General features: G+C 42.3%; 1 protein-coding gene across 11 annotated transcripts in view; it reads left to right on the top strand.

Annotated features, from left to right (window-relative positions):
* The window catches only part of HNRNPM (heterogeneous nuclear ribonucleoprotein M), a 39,921-nt gene that overhangs the window by 320 nt on the left and 22,064 nt on the right, over positions 1-17,537 (top strand). For 9 of the 11 annotated variants that reach the window (XM_018050968.1, XM_018050969.1, XM_018050964.1 and 6 more), the window contains exons 2-3: positions 10,060-10,229; positions 17,317-17,369. In XM_018050968.1, the coding sequence (XP_017906457.1) occupies positions 10,060-10,229; positions 17,317-17,369 (223 nt within the window). The remainder of the gene's footprint in view (positions 1-10,059; positions 10,230-17,316; positions 17,370-17,537) is intronic. The other 2 variants (XM_018050972.1, XM_018050971.1) reach the window with 1 other exon arrangement.

Raw genomic sequence — 17,537 nt, 5'->3', positions numbered from 1 at the left:
TGTTCCAGGCTGGGCGCTTTCGCGGTGGCTGGCGGCGGCTCCGTTAGATCTGCTGGGGCCTCCTCCCGGCGCGGCCTCAGCTGGGCTTTCTTTCCCCTCAGGGTCTGCCGAGGGTGGAGGCGGGCCAGGCCGTGAGGAGGGAAGCCGGGCGGCCCCGTGAGCGCCTGTAGGACCGCTCTCTCCCAGGCATCGGGTCTCAGCTCCTTTGGTCTCTCCAGACCGGGTCCGACGCTGAGGCCTTAGGCCGGGCCTCTGCGCGCAGGGATAATGGCGCGCGGGCCCCAGAGCCGACGAGACCCGGAGTCCGCGACCTGCTGGCTTGTCGGGTGACCTTGGTTGGGCGCGTGGCTTCACGTCTCTTCGCCGTCGTCCGGGGTCTCAGTTTCCCGATCCGTAAAGTGGGGGATAGGGGAGGGAGTGCGCACGCAGGACCTCGCGCGCGGTCGGTCCCGGTAAACGGTAGCGGAGGCGGGTAGGTATCGGGAAGGACCGCGAGGACGGCTCCGGACTCCCCCTCCCCCCTCCGCCCCGGCGCGCGCGGTTCTCCCCCCCCCCCACTCAGGCCCCGCGGGAAGTGCCTCGGTCGGAACCGCCCCTTGCCCCAAGCCTCAGCTCCTCCCCAGGTGAGCAGTAGGTATTTGTGGAGCGATCGGATCTGCTGCTCAGTGTTCAACCGTAGAAACAAAGTCTAAGAGGAAAGAAAGAAAAAGGGAAACATTTTCCATGTTCTAGGGGAAGATTTTGCATCATTGGGCGGGTTCATCCATTTCCAAACTCTGCCACCCTTTCGAGTCCTTTGGGGGGCTCTGTCTCAGGTCTTCTGTTTTGAAAGTTTTCTTAAAGCTTTAAAGTATCTTCTTGTGTCTCCGGTGAACCCCACTCATTCTGATTACATTCGCCTGAGAAGTGCGGAAAGACGTTTTGCCTTCGCCCGCCAACTGTAGGGGGAGGTGAGGGGAAGGCTTGGGCACACTTTTGATTTCCCACATACATTTTTTTTTTTAATCTGGTGAAATTTACAGTTTCAGCCATTTTTAGGTGGATGATTCTGTGGTATCGAGTGCATTCGCGGTTTTGTGCAACATCACCAGTATCCACGCTGAAAACTTTTTCCTCACCCTAAATAGAAACTGTGGTCATTAAACAGTTCAGTTAACCATTCACCTCTCCTGGATACCTGTGCTATGCGTTCTGTCTCCTATGGATTTGCCTTCCCACCAATTTTCAATGTGTATAATTAGAGTTCATGGGGATTAAAAGTGAATGTAGTTAGTTTGCTAATGAACACTCACTGAATACTAGCTATATTGTTAAACTCTCTCCTGAGGTGGGGAGGAGCGAAATACCTTGGAAATCGAGAGAAAGGCATCCTAGAAGTAATCCCAACTCTTTTGTTATTGAAAACTCTGAAAAGGGACGTGTTCATTTAGACTTTTTAAAAATAACTTGTTTAAGCGAGCCTGGTAGGATTTTTGAGGACCATGTTTGAGGCCTTTAAGATATACATTTATGTCTTTTTTTTTTTTCCCCCTTTCAAAGCGGTTATCACAGGATGGAGTGCTGCTAGAATCGTGCTAGGTGAGAAGTTATTAGTTACAGATTATAGCATCTGGGGTACATTTTCCAAATTTCCCATTTTCCACAGTCCATTTCCAAATAGTCATTTTGTGACTGATTCATTTGACAAACATAAAACATGGCCTTCAGAAAAAATCTGAAGGTTTCAGAAATTAAGAGTCTTTGTTGGAAGAACCTCAGTCTGAGACTGTTTAAATAGAGAATGTTTTAGGCAGTTAGGAACACTTAGATCTATTTTGTAGGGCCATTGGAAAAGTTTGTATTTTGGGTGTTTTTGTGTGTGTGGGTTTTGCATCGGGGAGCTTTTAAAGCAGAGCTCTTTAGAAAACAGTTTCCCTGCTGATAGGGAGGGGCCAATGGATATTTTTGTAGTAAAGTGATATAAGTAAAAGGCATTACCAGGGGTGGGGAGCTTGAAGGGTCTCCCCTCCCCCAACCCTAAGCTGCTGGGGGCGACCAGGTGTTCCCCTAGGAGGAGGAGGATAATGAAAGGTGATCATTGGAGGGAAGCAGAGGAGTGTTCAAAGATTTTGACATGTTTGATATATATTTATAAGGAACTTCATTTTCCTTTCACTTTCTTTGTAAAGAACTGAAACTGCTGGAGCACTGGGGGCGAGCTGGTGGGCAGTGAATTCCAGACTAGGGAGTTCAGATTTTTATCTTGAGAGCTTTTTTTGTGATTTTGTGAAAGTCGCTCAGTGGTGTCTGACTCTTTGCGACCCCATACAGTCCATGGAATTCTCTAGGCCAGAATACTGGAGTGGGGAGCCTTTCCCTTCTCCAGGGGATCTTTCCAACCCAGGAATGGAACCCAGGTTTCCCGCATTGCAAGTGGTTTATCAGCTGAGCCACTTTTGCGGGATGGGAAATGAGTGAGACTAGGTTCTTCTCACCGTTGTATCCACCAGGAGTGGAGTGTGCTGAAAGCTGAAAAGGCACTGAGACAGCAAGCTTCATGAGGACCGTGGAAAGCACAACCTGTTTTGCAGTTCCTTTTCTCTGCCAGCTGTAAGCTGGCTGTTTTTTTTCTTACATTGATGAGAAATGCATTCCATCTAAGGACGGTCAAGATTCAGAGTTAGAGTGTATTGGGGGTAAAAATGTTCATTTTAGAGGGACACATAGGCTTAGGGGTTTTGGTTTGTTTTTTAATTTTATTGTTTAAAAATAGAGGTTACACCATACATTTAAAATCAGTGACTTAACCTACTTCACTCCTAGATTAACCTGTGGCCGAATCTGAAGGTGAGAGATGGGCTATTTTAAAAATAAAAATTTGTATTTAGTGTAAATTTCTGGGGATGCAAGGTTAGTGTTAACACTATTTTACAGTCAAGAAAATATTTTTTTTTTAATCGAGAAAATTCAGGTTAAAGAAATTGACCCTAAGAATCTGGGGGAGGCCATCTTGACTAAGGCTTTTGCTGTTTCCACAGCAAACCTCTCAGTAAAGAGACATTTGAAGTGGGTTTTTTCTTTTTAAAATTTTAAACCCGATTCTTTGTGCTTTGCGGTGACTTGAGTGTTTGCTGTACTTTAAGAAGTGCTTGTATGCTTGATGATAATCTTGAGACACATTTGATGGTGAGCTCAGGATTAGAATGGGGCTTTGGATTGTTGGAATGCATGCTGCTAGCTCTTTGCTTTTTTGATTTTATTCAAGGCTAGGCTGGGGGATACTAGTCTGCAAAGATTAGGTTGCTTGTTTCATTTGGAATTTCTCAGGTAGACTCTCCATTACTGTGTTTTGCAGTGAGGTGAAGTTTGAATTACTGTTTTGGTAGTCTGTGATGAGTACAGTGGAGGCTTCCCTGGTGGCTCAGTGGTTAAAGAATCTGCCTGCAATACAGGAAACAGGAGTTCGATCTCTGGGTCGAGAAGATCCTCTAGGGAAGGAAACAGCAACCCACTCCAGTATTCTTGCCTGGGAAATCCCCTGGACAGAGGAGACTCGTGGGCTACAGTCCTTGGGGTCACAAAGAGTCAGAGACTACACAGAGTCAAACACGGCGCTAAACAGCAAGTACAGTGTTTAGGTTTCCTTAGCCACGGCCCCAGTGGGCTTAAAGTCTAATCATTATGTGTGGTGGTAGAATGCAAAGAGTGAATCATTTTCCAGAAAGTTTTTGATACAAAAATACATCATTGTCACAGTTAGTGTGCCAGCTTCTTTAAACTTGTGAGTGTGGGTAGTAACCACCTTTCGCAGATGAAGGAACTGAGGCCTGACAAAGAGCTGGTGACATTGGGGTTCAGACTACCTCTTAGTCACCTCTGGTACTATCCTCTTAGATAACTGCGCTGAACATTTACCAAGCTGCTTTTTGTTAGGCTGATTGTTGATTCTCACAACACCCCTGTGAGCTTCATGGATACAGGTTATGCGGGTTTTGCTGGTAAAGAACCATAGAGGTAAAGAACTGGACTCACGTGGGTAGTTAAGTGGTAGACCTGGAGCTAGAGTAGTGCGCTCTACATGTTCAGTACATTAGTGGAGTTCAGGATTGAAAGGATTTTTGTGAAGGATCATTCTACATAAGGGATAGTTCTGAAGGGAATATGGAGGTTGAGGGGGGTCTTTTCTCTCAAGAGATGTGGTCAGGATTGAAGATATTCTAGTTGCTGTTTCAAACTACACTCATGATTGAAAAACTCCAGGAGTTATGAGAGCATTATACATAGGAATGCTGTGGAAGCGTAAGAGGGGTAGGGATTTACTGTTTTACATAGTGAATGTAGTGGCTCTTTGTGGATTAGGCACTCAGTATTTTAGTTTTTTAGTTGTGATCTTTATGTAAAGTATAATTCTAGTACGATGGAGCAATGACATGGTAAGTTATCAGTCTTCAGAGTACAGTCAGTAAAACAGTTCCAAAACCGTATTAATCATAATTAATCTTACTTGACTGACTCAGAAGCTTAAGGTATTTTGAACTTATCTTTATCAATGTATTAGTAATTAGGTTATAGATTGTCAGGAAAAGTTTTTAACATACTGGGTCTATTTAGAACTTCAGATAGATAGTTGGGTGCCAGAATCAGGTGGGGTGTTTATTGACAATTGGAAGCAAGTTAGCAAGGACACTGTTGGTAAGGCATTTATTTAGCTGGTTTAGGTAGCTTCAGTTTCTTTGAAAGATTGCAAATTTGTTAACTTTATGTAGGAGTTACAAGTCATGTTATGTTGGATTAAGATTTGGAATTTGAGAAAGCAGCAGGAACTTTAAGAAATGTATAATTGGCACGACAAACTGTACAGGTTGGAAGTGTGCGATTTGATATCATCACTGAATGAAAATAATAGTTATAACCTGTAGAAGTTTTTGCTGCCCCTTTGTAATCCTGAGTCCTCCTTTCCCCCACCTCCAGGCAACTGTTAGTGTATTCTCCACATAAGTATTTATCAGTGCTTCTCATTGGGAGATTTCTTTCCCTTCAGAGGACATTTGAAAGTGTCTTGGGGATTTTTTTTTTTTTTCCTTACCTTCATCTTCAGATCTGAGGAATGGGGCTGCTTCTGGCCTCCCTTGGGGAGAGATCAGGGACCCTGAAGCACATAGGGCAGGCTCAAACAACAAAAGAATTTTCTGGCCTAAAATGTTCATACTGTTGAGGCTGGGAGAACCTGCTGTAAATTAGTTTGCCGGATTACATTTTCTCACACACAGTTTTACATGGTGAAGTCGTACTATATGTATGCTTCTTCTGTCTGGTTTCTTTGAGTGGGGTTCATCCATGTTGTGTGTAATTCATTACTTACCGTTGAATTGTATTTCATTGTATGAATATACTAGTTTGTTGATTCATTCACCTGTTAGTGGATGGTAGTTTAGTTGCTAAGTCGTGTCCAACTCTTGTGACCCATGGACTGTACAGCCTGCAGGCTCGTCTGTCCATGGGATTTCCCAGACAAGAATACTGGAGTAGGTCGCAACTCCTTAAAAGGGGATCCTCCCAACCCAGGTTTGACCCGGATCTCCTACTTTGCCGGCAGATTTTTTATCTAGTGAGCCACCAGGGAAGCTTGATCTCTGCCTGTTAGTAGGTAGACATTTAGATTTCCAGTTTTTGGGAAACTGGAATAAATAATGTTGCTATGAGCATTCAGGTATAAGTTTTTGCATGGATATATTCATTTTTTTCTGGGTAAGTATCTAGTTGTGGATAACATGGTAGGTGTGTTTTAACATTTTGAATTTATAATATCCTAAATTTGGGGTATTTAGGATAAAACAGTTTTTCATCAGTGTAGCTAAATGATAATCTACCTGAAAAAATGTACTTCTAAAAGGTTTTTTCAGTTGTGTTACATGTATTTTAGGGCTAGAAGAATATTCCCCTAATTCTGTCTAGACGATAAATGAGAAAATTAAATTGAACATTTTTTAAAGATGGGATTTTGTTTTCAGTTATCATATCATCTGTACTTAAAAATGTGTCGTGAGGTTTTTTTGAGGATGGTTCTCTGTAAAGAATAGAGTTGATAGTGATTATTATATTTATGAAAAGGTCAGTTTTTTAAGAAACTGCAAGTGATGAGATAGTTCTTACCTGTTTTACTTAGGAGGAAACTTCTCAGAGAGAGGAAATGATTAGCTGGAGAAGGATTTGGATATGCTGGTGCTGTGGGCATACCTTGAGCATAACCCACATGAGCTGCCTTCTGGATGGTGAGCTCTGTGGTGTGGATTCAGTTCAGTTCAGTCGCTCAGTTGTGTCCAACTCTTTGCGACCCCATGAATTGCAGCATGCCAGGCCTCCCTGTCCATCACCAACTCCTGGAGTTCACTCAGACTCAGGTCCGTCGAGTCGGTGATGCCATCCAGCCATCTCATCCTCTCTCGTCCCCTTCTCCTGCCCCCAATTCCTCCCAGCATCAGAGTCTCTTCCAATGAGTCAACTCTTCGGATGAGGTGGCCAAAGTACTGGAGTTTCAGCTTTAGCATCATTCCTTCCAAAGAAATCCCAGGGCTGATCTCCTTCAGAATGGACTGGTTGGATCTCCTTGCAGTCCAAGGGACTCTCAAGAGTCTTCTCCAACACCACAGTTCAAAAGCATCAATTCTTCGGCGCTCAGCCTTCTTCACAGTCCAACTCTCACATCCATACATGACTACTGGAAAAACCATAGCCTTAACTAGACGGACCTTAGTCGGCAAAGTAATGTCTCTGCTTTTGAATATGCTATCTAGGTTGGTCATAACTTTTCTTCCAAGGAGTAAGCGTCTTTTAATTTCATGGCTGCAATCACCATCTGCAGTGATTTTGGAGCCCCCCAAAATAAAGTCAGACACTGTTTCCACATCTATTTCCCATGAAGTGATGGGACCGGATGCCATGATCTTCATTTTCTGAATGTTGAGCTTTAAGCCAACTTTTTCACTCTCCTCTTTCACTTTCATCAAGAGGCTTTTTAGTTCCTCTTCACTTTCTACCATAAGGGTGGTGTCATCTGTATATCTGAGGTTATTGAGATTTCTCCCGGCAATCTTGATTCCAGCTTGTGTTTCTTCCAGTCCAGCGTTTCTCATGATGGACTCTGCATAGAAGTTAAATAAGCAGGGTGACAGTATACAGCCTTGACGTGCTCCTTTTCCTATTTGGAACCAGTCTGTTGTTCCATGTCCAGTTCTAACTGTTGCTTCCTGACCTGCATACAGATTTCTCAAGAGACAGGTCAGATGGTCTGGTATTCCCATCTCTTTTAGAATTTTCCACAGTTTATTGTGATCCACACAGTCAAAGGCTTTGGCATAGTCAATAAAGCAGAAATGAATGTTTTTCTGGAACTCTCTTGCTTTTTCCATGCATGATCCAGCGGATGATGGCAATTTGATCTCTGGTTCCTCTGCCTTTTCTAAAACCAGCTTGAACATCAGGAAGTTCACGGTTCACGTATTGCTGAAGCCTGGCTTGGAGAAATTTGAGCATTACTTTACTAGCGTGTGAGATGAGTGCAATTGTGCGGTAGTTTGAGCATTCTTTGGCATTGCCTTTCTTTGGGGATTGGAGTGAAAACTGACCTTTTCCAGTCCTGTGGCCACTGCTGAGTTTTCCAAATTTGCTGGCCTATTGAGTGCAGCACTTTCACAGCATCATCCCCATCTTCTGTGGTTAGATTGGGCAGTTTATTCTTAGCAGTAATGCTGCATGGCAGAATTTGGCCTTGACACTTTGTTACCTTTGTCTTGTAATGAGTTATTTATACATTTTGTAATTTATAAGGTGAGTTGAGCAGTCTGTTAAAACACAGGCTGGAACTGTAACTGTGTCATGGACCCTGTGTCAGAATAATGTTTTTTATGTTGCTGATAGAATATTTGGGCTTCAGAAGAAGCCAATTCTGTTACGATGTATTTCTACCTGTAGACCCTCTGTAGTTAGGCCCATGAAATGAAAATTGATCTCCGTTTTATTAATTGTAACACTTGTCCTTCTCATCTGCTGAGGGTAAGATGCATGGCCTCATGCTGTTTGGCAGCCCTGGTGCTGGGCTTTCCTATGGAGTAGACAGGCGGACTGTTTTTTGTGGTGTGCAGTCAGCCTAAGGAGAGTCTGTCATGAGCCTGGGTAGACAGAGTAAAGAATTCTAGGAATCCAGGGATTGTGTGACCCTATCCCTTTCCGCCATCTGCCAACCCCTGTGAAGGAGGTCTGTTGAGTGCATGTTGACATTGGTATCAATCAGATCATGGAGGAAGTTGCTTTCCTTAATACTTGACACACTTGTATTTGGCTGTGAGGGACCAGTTTTTAAAAAAATGCCTTGGGGACTAAAATAAGTTGCTAACTTTAATTTTTCCAGGTACACTGAAAGAAAGTCCTCCAGCTGCCATTCCCCACTGCAGGAAAGACATATCCTAGAATAAAGATCAACCCTTACTTTAAAAAAGGTGGTCTTGTAAATCATCAATACCTTAGTCTTGATTATTTGTTTTCTTTGCCTTTTTGTTGTGGATCATAAAGTCTCTGCTGGAATCTGTAGTTGGTGGGAGTCTTTCACATCTCACTGGTAGAAAAGCAGAGGGCTTGGGAAGCAGACAGTGCTGGACTTGATGCACAAGAGGACTTCTTTGGTTGCTGGCTCCCCAGTTGTTTCTTGTCAGCTCTCACTCGTGTCCGCCTTTGATCACGGGGGCTGAGGGAGCAGTCTTGTTCAGCCGGCCTAGCCTTGCCCTGGCTGTGCACACACTCTGGCCTGTTCCTGGGCTTTGGCCTGGGCTTCCAGCCTGTCTGGTTCTGTCCTTTGGGGGCCTGCATTTCTTGTGAACGTTTTTTCCTGCTTACGCTAAGCCACATTTGTACCTGTAGGGTTTAGAAATGCTACTCTGGAAGCACCTAACACACAAAGGTAGAGAGTATTGCCGGAAAGTCCACGCCAAAAAAAAAAAAATCCACCCTTCTTTGCCAAAGAATTGTTAGCCTGCTTTTTACCTACCAGAGTTGCTCGACTTCAGTTTCCTTAGCCTCAAAGTAATGGAGTTGAGTAGAGTAAGGTTTTTTTCCCTTAAAAAAAAAATTGTGGTAAGATGTATGTAAATTCCGCCATCTTAAAATGATTACGTGTACAATTTAATGGCATTAGGTACAGTGTTGTACCTATTCACTCACCATTTCCAGAACTTTTTTTTATCATCCCAAACAAACTCTGTAGCAATTAAACAGTAACTCACCATTCCCACCTCTTCCCAGTCCTGGGTAACTTCGTCTTTTTTTCTTTATGCCTGACTTATTTCGCTTAGCATAATGTTTTCAAAGTTCATCTCTTTTGTAACATGTATCAGCACTTCATTCCTTTTTTTTTTTTAAATGACTGAGTAATATTCCATTGCCTGGATCTACTGCATTTTGTTTGTTCCCTTCATCTTTTGGTGTATGCTTGGGTTGTTTGCACCTTTTGCTACTGTGAATAACACTGCCTAGGAGTGGAATTGCTTGGTCCTCTGGTGATTATGTTTTAACTTTGAGTAATTGCCAAACTGTTGTGTAGTAACTGCACTATTTTATGTTCCCACTTAAAAAAATTTTTTTTCCCCCACAATGAAAGTTACTTATTTGTAGGGCTAAAGTTTGTTGGGCCTATGTGTACAACCTCTTTTGGGTTCCATGAAGTCTTATAAATCTTCCCTTCCGTTTTCCTGTTTCTGTCTTGGAATTAAAGGACCTCAGGTAGGGAGATGGCCTCTCCCCCCAGCCTATGTTAGAGCCCCACGGGAGTGTGTGAAGGCCTAGGAAAGCACGTTTGTCTTGGAGATGGTTTTTTTGATAGGTGGATTTTCAGGAGTGTACTACTGCAGTTTTCTGCTCTGTGGACCACTTTAGTTTGAGTGACTCAAATCAATCAATATTCTTATGTTATATGTAACTTTGCCTGAGATAATTAGGCAGATTTGCCAGGATAGTTTGCCTGGAAAATCAAATATTGTCTTTTGGGTTGTGCTAACTTGTGAATGTTTTTTTCTCCTCTTTTGAATTCAGTGAAGGAGAACGACCTGCTCAGAATGAGAAGAGGAAGGAGAAAAACATAAAAAGAGGAGGCAATCGCTTTGAGCCATATGCCAATCCAACTAAAAGATACAGAGCCTTCATTACAAACATACCTTTTGATGTGAAATGGCAGTCACTTAAAGACCTGGTTAAAGAAAAAGGTAATGGTACTGGTGGTTGAGTAGGGTCAGAAGGTTGGTGTGTCGTCTCCTCTGTGGCTAATTCCTTGGTTATTTTTTGTCAGTGGAAGCTGCTCTGAGTAGAGCATGTGTCCTCTCCAGGCTTGAGAGTTAAGCCCCTCTCATCCACCCTACCTGTTTTCTTTTTTTTGTGGTCATGCACTTGTGTGTCACATGGGGGCATTTGTATGGTCCCTTGGCCTACGAATGATTTCACTGGCTTAGTACGGTTAACAGGGCTTCGATTAAACTTGAGGGGGGCCTCTTTGTTATAGAATTAAGGAAATTTTTTGAATTCTTCCTATTAGGTGGGAGAAATTTTTTTATTTTCCTTTTTTGTTTTAAAATTCTGGCGGGAAGGTGGTAGTTTGTCTAAATTTTGCGGATGTCTTCCTGGATCAAAATTTGATGGCTGGAACATGTGCTGCTCAGATGCTAAATTATAAAACCATGCCTGGGGAGGAAAACACAGACTCGACTGGCAGTTGGGTAGCTCAAAATAAAGCATCCGCTGTGTAATTTGGTGCCTTCAGGCACCCACCAGTCCCAACCCTGGTGTCCAGAGTCTGGTTGAGGGCAGAGGAAGCAACTGAAGCTCTGCTGCCACCAGGAGACCCTGGGCGGTTGGCTGCCCCCTTGGTCCTCTGCTTCTGCCTCCTGCGCACACCATGTGTGTCCCCCTCCTTGTCACACTCCTGTTCTGCTGCTTTTGTTGTCTTTTCCTGATTCTGGGCCCTGCTGGTGGCACACAGGGCTAAAGAGATTGCTCAGCCCCGGTTTAGATGAAACTTGATAGAGAACCATTTGTCTAAAGGCCTGGAGGTCTCCCCTCACCCTTACCCCCATGGGAAACCTAGAATCAAATAATTCTTAACTGGAGTCTTTTTGAAGGACTGAAAGGTACTGGTTTTTCTGGAGCATTCATAATGTAAAGAGATTTGAGCTTGATTTGTCAAATGATTAACATTTCAGTGACAGACAGATGCCACTTGGATAGGACATTTTGGTATGTGTACTGGTGCTCCCAGCATTGGGTTTTGAAATTATGAACGGCCCACTGCCATCATGGTCCCATCATTTAATTCAACCACAACATGCCAGAAGCATTAGGCACCGTGAACCTCTCTGTACAGTCATGTAGGCTGCTCCCATGTAGTATTTCTCCAGGTAACATGGATGGAAAAACGTTCTGGTGTGAGGTTTGTTTTCCTGCCTTGATCAGCCAAATCATTCCTGCCAGTGCTCCTAGGGCACGAGTGAAGTTTCTGTCTGAAGGGCGTGTCACGAGGCATCCCAGATGCAGTGTTCTTGGTTTTTGGGACTGCTGCTTCAATAAAGCTTAGAATTTCTGTACAGCACAGTTGGGTCTCACTCGAATTAGTTTTTGGAATAACCTCCAAATTTGTGTTCTCGCGATTTGGTTGAACCGCTGAATGGATACTTCCATTGATAATAAGGTATAGTAGTTCCAAGAACCAGGAATGTGGCTTTGAAAATGCAATTGTTAGAACTTTGTAAGAGATTGCAGGCCAAATTATTTTCCATTTATAGGAGTGTGTGAACCAGTTTTGGGACATGATGGATAAAGTAGGTGACATTTTTACTGCTTTACCATTCAGTAATTCAGTTTTGGGAGCCTTAAAGCTGGTAGCAGCAGCAGCAGCAGCCATGACGTTTCTGGATGTAGAAGCAGTTCACCTCAACTTCCTATTTTGCACTGTATTAAGTGTGGAGCCAGCCTGGTGGTTTATTCGGATACTTCCAAACTGGTTCTCATATTCTCCTGGCATACTGCTATGAATGCCCTGGCTCAGCCCTTTCAGTGTATTTTTGGTGGTGTAATTTAGAATTACAGGTGTGCAGTAAATCAGTTATTTTTAATAAACCTTAAAATGTTCTTGTTTAGCGCTCCCCTGTACAGGTTAAATTAATTACCTTTCTGTTTAATTAAGTTTTAGCAGTATTGGATTGTGGATAAAGGGATTCGTAAGAGAAAGGTAATCTTTTCATGGTAAATCTTATATCCAGTATGTGAAGTCAAAAGAAACTTTATATAAGTACAAATGTTCTTATTTTCATTGTGAGGTTTTTAAAACTATTTTAATTCATGTCTTGGTATACCAAAAATGTTTCAATGATTATTTGAAATCTGAAATATTTTCTTAAAATCTGTCACAATGTTTTAAGGTTTTAGAAGACTTGTTATTGCACAGGGGAGAAAAAGGTTGGGGATAGAGGCTCTTACAGTCTAAAAGTATTATTCTCAGGACGGTCTCTGAAGTGGGCAAACCACAGTAGTGGGCTGTTGTGATCCAACCACTCTTTATCAGTCTATATTTTAAGGTCTGTTCCTGATGAAATCATACCCCTGTTGTTTTCAGAAAACTAGAGGGATGGCTAGAATTAGCTGTCCTCGGCTTAGAGATGTGAAAAAAGCTCTGTCATTGCAGCACTAGCTCTAATAGCTGCATCTCAGAACTCAGGTAGCAGCTTTGAGATGGCAAGACAGGAGCTTTTTTCTAAGGATGATCACGCATCATGTACCCCTCCCTAATTTCTGCTTCTCGGACACCAGGTATATCTTCTCTGTTTGTTAGCTTTTAACAGCATTCTCGGAGTGCCTGTTAATAATGCGTGCCTTATGTGAACAGGCCACTGGTGCCTTTTCCCCTGGATGGGATCACAAAGCTTGTTTGGTGGCAGTGTCATGCAGTCAGCATTGCTGGTTTTAAAGAAAAGAGGTAATTGAGAGCTTTGTTTTGTTCTGTGCCAGGCTGCTTCCGCTGCCCCCTCTCCCATCATATACCATTCAGGGAGGTGGATTAAACAGCCCACAGAACTGAACTCACCTTTTCCTTGAGCTTCCCTCTTCCTCCTCTACATGTCCTGAAGGTGCAGAGGAGGTTTTTTGTTGGCTCGAGAAGATCTACATTGTGTGTCTAGGAGCAGAACTTTATTTTCAAATTAAGTAAAAGTCCCTACCCAGCCTGTTTGGCTGCTTCATGTTTTCCTTTGTCCTTGTGATCATGCTTATTTTTAATGGAGATATTACATGGAACAGATGACTTCATGAACACTGACTGAAGAGTGGATTGAAACGAAAACTGAGACCCAGTGTAAGAGGAAATTTGAATTGGAACCTGCCAGACCAGGTTTGAAAGTGACTGAACAGTCTCACAACTGCCTGGTTTTCATCACTTGACAAATATTGGTAGACATGAACGTCTCAAGAGTGTTTGACCGTAAGGTCTGGGCGAAAAATTAAGACTTCTGTGAGCAAAGGGTGATTGACTGATTTGGGGAATTGTGAACTTGAAGAGTGTTGTGCACCGTTTTAGAGAAGTCCTGAGTGCCTGAGGAAAGCTCATAGTTGAGCCGTTCTCCAGCAGCCTGGAGGTGGGGCAGCTGCACCCTGGAGGGACTGAGCTGGAGCGCAGTGTGAGGAAGACAGAAGGCCAGCGGTACAGCTTACTCTCAGTCAATCTCAAGGGTAGAAGCAGTCAGTTTAACTTGTGTAAGCAAGGATTTCTTAAGCACTTAATCCGTCTGTTTTTATTGAATGCGTCACTTTACGTAAATTTCAAATTCCAGCTGACAGAAAACTGAGGCCCAGAGGGCAAGTATAGTCCAATAGTGAGTCTGTTGGCTCTCAGTGATAATCTACATTGTGAGTCTGCAGAGCAGAACTTTATTTTCAGTTTAAGTAAAAATCCCTACCAAGTCTCTTCGGCTCCTTTATGATTTCCTCTGTTGGATATTCAGCCTTCGTTTTGGAAAGGTCTGTTGCTGCTGCAGTGTTCATATGTGTGGGTACTTGAACCTTAACAGTGCAGCCTGCCTGTCTTATTTGTTGGGTTTTGGTCAAATTAGAGAGACAGTGTTCTGCTGTGTGGAATTAGCAGCAAGAATGTGCTTAATCATTTTTTCTAACTTGTCCATGAATCGAATATTCATTGTATCGAATAATGCTTTTTGCTATGTGTCAAGTTAGCAATATATCAAAGAAACACGCTTTCCAAGTTAAAATAGGCATTTTTTCCATGGCTCTCTGAGCGTTGACTGAGTGAAAATGTTTGATAACATGCTTTTGAGCTCCTTCCCCACCCCCTTTAGGCCTTTCACATATGAGTTCTCTTCAGTGAAGCTTTAGCCCCTGTACTTTGATACAAAGATGTGCAGGAGTATTAGGGCAGAGTAGCTCCAAGGGACTACCTGAGTTCTTTGGGAGTTGCTCATTTTCTTATCCTCATCATATTTTATTATTGAGGTAATATTTTTAATAATCCACCTAAATGTTGGTTAACAGTGAGTTCTTGGAGCATTTTAAAATAAAGGTAGGTAATAACATTTGGTATTCAATCTTTCAAAGACTTTGTTTTTTCATTCAGAAGCTTTGATGTTTAAAGCTGCAGTAGAATTTGTTTTAGTAGTCTACTCTTGGGATTCCATGGATTCCATCCATGATCAGGAACAAGAGGAGCAATAGTATTTTCCATTAATACCTGCAGATTCTGTGTCTGTGAGGCTTGAAACTGCCAGTTTGTTAACTTTGCGTCACAGCCTTAACTTCTGTGCTTGGGTTGATTTGTTCTTTTAAACTTCATTTCAGTGAATGTGACTAGACTATGAATAGTTGACACATTTTGCCTTCAAATTGTTGATAGTTACGCTGACTGTACTTAACAGGCCTTTGCTTTAATAATGTAGAAGGAAAGGAGAGGTGACTTTTTTAAAGGTTTTGTTACCATCTTCCTGTAGAGAAGTATGAATTGGCAACTTGCAGATTCTGTAACAGCGGTTTGCTTATACCTCTGAATTGATGTGGTCTCTCAGGATAGAGATCAGAAAATTATGAATTTATGAGGAACATGGTTATTACTGACGATACTCAGAAACAGCGCTACTCATGGTAGAACCGCAAGACTTGCCTAACCTATAGCTAAACTGAGGGTGGAGGTCTTTTAAATATAATTTTTAATAAGCAACTGTACCTTTTGGGGAAGAGAGAACCCTTTAAGCAGAGTTATTGGTGGAGAGGATTGACGTTGGATTTGTGCTGTGTCTAGAATGTTAAGTAGACAAAGTCCTAATTTCTAAACCTGGCTTTTGGTTAAAATGGTTATGATCATGGAAAAAGGTTTGGTTTAGACTTGCTTGGTTTCTGGGTTGTAGTGACAACTTTTTGATAAATCAGTGTCTTTATAGGCACAAACTAGAAACTTCTAAAAATGCAACAATATTTGAATTCTGACAACATGGTTACAGCTATCAGAGTTAGATACTGTGATTTTTAAATTTATTTTTAAGGTTATTAGGTAGTAGTCTCAGCTCTAGGAGGTTAACTTGGGATGGGGTCTCTTTACTGTCTTGATACAACTTGGTATTTTCATCAACGTGGAGTCAAGGGCTGTTGGTCCTCAAATGGCTGCTGCTGTTGAAATAAATGGCTTTTAACATGGCCTCAAGAATGACCACAGCATTTTTGGACTTGCTTTACTTTTGTAAGGATGACAGAAAGCCAATTTGTATGACTATTTATTCCTTGGCTGTGATCATTTTTCAGTTGTGGATACTCTAAAAGTTAAACTAAACCAGTGCCTCCTAATTTTTTCTTTAGAAATAATCCTAATCTCTTTTCTTTGCACCAGTTTTCCTTCTTGTTTTGTGCAAAGTGCTGGTGTAGTCTGTAATATTTCAGGAAAGGACAAGGAAGGTGAGGCTGTAGATTTAAACTTTGAATACTTGACCTTCTTCCTGTCCACTGCCATGCAAATGTATTACTAATAAGTATGCTCTTCAAATTTAAAAAAATTAATCTTACTTTGCACTTCAGTCTTTTTGTGGTATATTAATTTTAAAATCCTTATAATTTTAATACCCTTTGAATAAAGGAATAGGCTAGGCAAGACTTGGGGCCATTAAGAGATTTATTTTTGTACTGCTAAACCAAATTGAAAACTGAGTGAGAGGAGGCTTTATCATCATAAAGAATAATCCTGAAAATGAAAAAAATATTTCTTGGAACAAAAGGCCTTTCTTGACTTTGGAGAGTCTGCTTAATCTCCAAGTTAACGCTAAAATTTCAGGGCTTTTTTGGTGTGTTTGTGCCATCTTCAAGTTCAGCAGCCATTTTGGTGGTTGTCTTGGTGGGTTCTAACATCTGGTTGTGGTGGTCATGAATTGGCAATCCAAACCTGGAGGAAAATCTGTGGGTTCTTTGGAAATGTTTGTTTTTTTCCCCTTTGTGTCGACTAGCCTCCTGAGTGAGTCTTTGTAGCTCTTGAGCTCTAAGTTTGCATTTATCTGTGTCCTGTAGTGAGAAGGTTGAGAGAGCACTAAGAATAAAGCCTGGTTTAATTCACTGAAAAGAATCCAGATGCTGCTCTGGTTTTGTGATGGATAAGTTATACATCCTGCTTGTGATAGTTATGAAGCCTAGTGCTGTGTGCAGAAATCAGCCACAGAATTTGTGGGGCCCAGTGCAACATGAAAGCACCGGGCTCCTTACTTTAAAACGACTGAGCATTTCAAGACAGCAGCAGAATGTTACCTAAGTGCATGGCCCTCAGCAGAGCTCGATGCGATTGGACAGGTTGCACACTCCTGTAGCCAGCCACGCTGTGTGTGCGTCTTTTGAACATATACATGTACACATCTTCTTAGTGAACAGTTGAGCTCATTCAGTGGCATTGCATTTAGTGTGCTGTTAACCTGCTTTCAGCAGTCAGTGTATGTGTAAAACTGTTTTCCTTCCTTCTTCCCGAAAGTGAATCATGCAGACTTCTTTCCTGTAGATTTGGATTGCCTGTAGTCATGAAGGAGCATTTCAGACAGGGAAATAGCTTGTTTGAGGTGGGAGGAAAATCAAGGACATATTGTTAACAAGTTTCACCTACTTTTACTGCACACCTGTAATGCCTAGTGTGGCGGTTTAGAGAACATGGAGTGTTTCTGGGCTTTCTTATAAGGCAGAGGCTCCATACAAGGTTGCTGATGATTGTTCTAAATTCCCATTGTTTTCTTGGCTTTTCTCCCTTGGTTTATGTGTCGTCTGGAAACTGATTTGTAGTTGGTGAGGTAACATACGTGGAGCTCTTAATGGACGCTGAAGGAAAGTCAAGGGTAAGTGTCTGAGAGAATTTCTTCTGTGGATTTACTACATGAAAAATGTAACTGTATGGTGGCGTGGAATCGAATGAAATCAGGAAGGCAGTGAGTGCTCATGTTACAGTAGCTATGTTTGGTTTGCCAAACATCCGAGTGGGGTGGGAGGGGATTTGCCAACTGGAG

This window comes from Capra hircus, chromosome 7, assembly GCF_001704415.2.
Source record: "Capra hircus breed San Clemente chromosome 7, ASM170441v1, whole genome shotgun sequence".
Classification (NCBI taxonomy): Eukaryota; Metazoa; Chordata; class Mammalia; order Artiodactyla; family Bovidae; genus Capra; species Capra hircus.
Note: the sequence above shows the minus strand (reverse complement) of the source record. Positions and strands in the feature narration are given on the sequence as shown.